Source organism: Primulina huaijiensis, unplaced genomic scaffold (genome assembly GCF_012295235.1).
Source record: "Primulina huaijiensis isolate GDHJ02 unplaced genomic scaffold, ASM1229523v2 scaffold205612, whole genome shotgun sequence".
Taxonomy (NCBI): Eukaryota; Viridiplantae; Streptophyta; class Magnoliopsida; order Lamiales; family Gesneriaceae; genus Primulina; species Primulina huaijiensis.
Genome location: NW_027354139.1, coordinates 1 through 1315, shown reverse-complemented (window position 1 = coordinate 1315; position 1315 = coordinate 1). Strand labels below are relative to the sequence as shown.

Genomic DNA, 1315 nt, shown 5'->3' with positions numbered 1-1315 from the left:
TTTTACTTTTTACCGTAAATTTTTACTTTTTCACAACAGTATCTAGACAATACATTTTTTCCTTGATCAATGCATCTAGACAATACATTTTTCCTAAATCAATGTCATATCAGTAGATTTCCAAGTAAATGGCAAGATCCAATCGCATTCTTCTTATCTATCTTGCAACATGGATAGTCATCATTTTAATATCCGATTAGATTAACCCTTCATTCTTTGGGTTACTAGATAATAACATTTTCAGTACCTTAAGATAATTCAATATTCTTTTAGCAACTATATAATGTGACTGTTTAGGATTTGCTTGAAATCTAACATATCCATAGACCTCGAGATTCTGAATTTTCATTTTGCTATCTCTGTTTGATAAATTTTATCATAGAATTTATTATAGATGAGTTTCACAAGAAGCTTTTTTAAAGATGATATGTTTCGGTGTAACAAAGAACTCGGTTCGAATAAACCAATCCAGCAAGCTTATGAATATCCATCAATTCACACATGCATACTACTCACCGCATCAGCTTGAGCAGTTTCTACTCTTGATAATTTCAATTGCTGAAATGCACAAGTAAATTTTTGCACGGATCTCAAAAGTTTTGTAGACTAAAATTATATATTTTGATAGTATTTACATCATCTTGTATTTTTAAATTTTTTTTTTGACTTATTCTTATGTTTATTTGATTGAATTTATTCATTATTATTTGTTAGATATGCTATATATCTTAACGAAATTTACTTATTTCATCACTGATCGTAATATATTTAATTTTTCATTCATCCCATATGGCTTAAATTTTACCAGTACTGCAAAAAACATCGTCAAATATTTTTTACATACACAGAATATATATCACATGACAATCATTTAAAAGGTACAAACAATGTCACACACATTTAAAACATAACAAAAAACAAACTATTGTCTAGCTGGCTAGTGAGAAATTGCGACAAGTGCTTGAGATTGCTTTTCATATTTAAACCCCAAAGCCTTGGAATCATCTGCACACCAAACAAAAATCCCATGAAGTTTTCCTTCACTCTTGAGCCTAGTGCAAGCCGTGAAGAACCCATTTTGAGGGGACAACCCTCCACTCCCATCACTAATAAAACTTGCTAGAACCTTCCCACCTTCATAATTTGAGCTCTGAGTATCAAAATATTCCAAGAACTGCGAAACCGTTGTCCCCTGATCATAAGCGTAAAACTGAAAATTTACGTAGTCGATCACGTGTCCGTATCTTCTCCACAATTCCATGTAATAGCTCTGAACTTGATCATCATCGAATGGGGCTATTGACGCCAAGGAAAT

The 1315-nt window shown here is 31.9% G+C and overlaps 1 protein-coding gene across 1 annotated transcript; it reads right to left on the bottom strand.

Annotated features, from left to right (window-relative positions):
• Nucleotides 1–937: 937 nt before the first annotated feature.
• LOC140966363 (chitinase 1-like) lies at nucleotides 938–1261 on the bottom strand. The gene has a single exon (XM_073426667.1). It carries the CDS (start codon nucleotides 1259–1261, stop codon nucleotides 938–940), a length of 324 nt encoding a protein of 107 aa, XP_073282768.1.
• Nucleotides 1262–1315: the final 54 nt, after the last annotated feature.

Coding starts and splice junctions, on each gene's coding strand:
- LOC140966363 (XM_073426667.1), bottom strand. CDS start 1,261: ATGGAATTGTGGAGAAGATACGGACACGTGATCGACTACGTAAATTTT.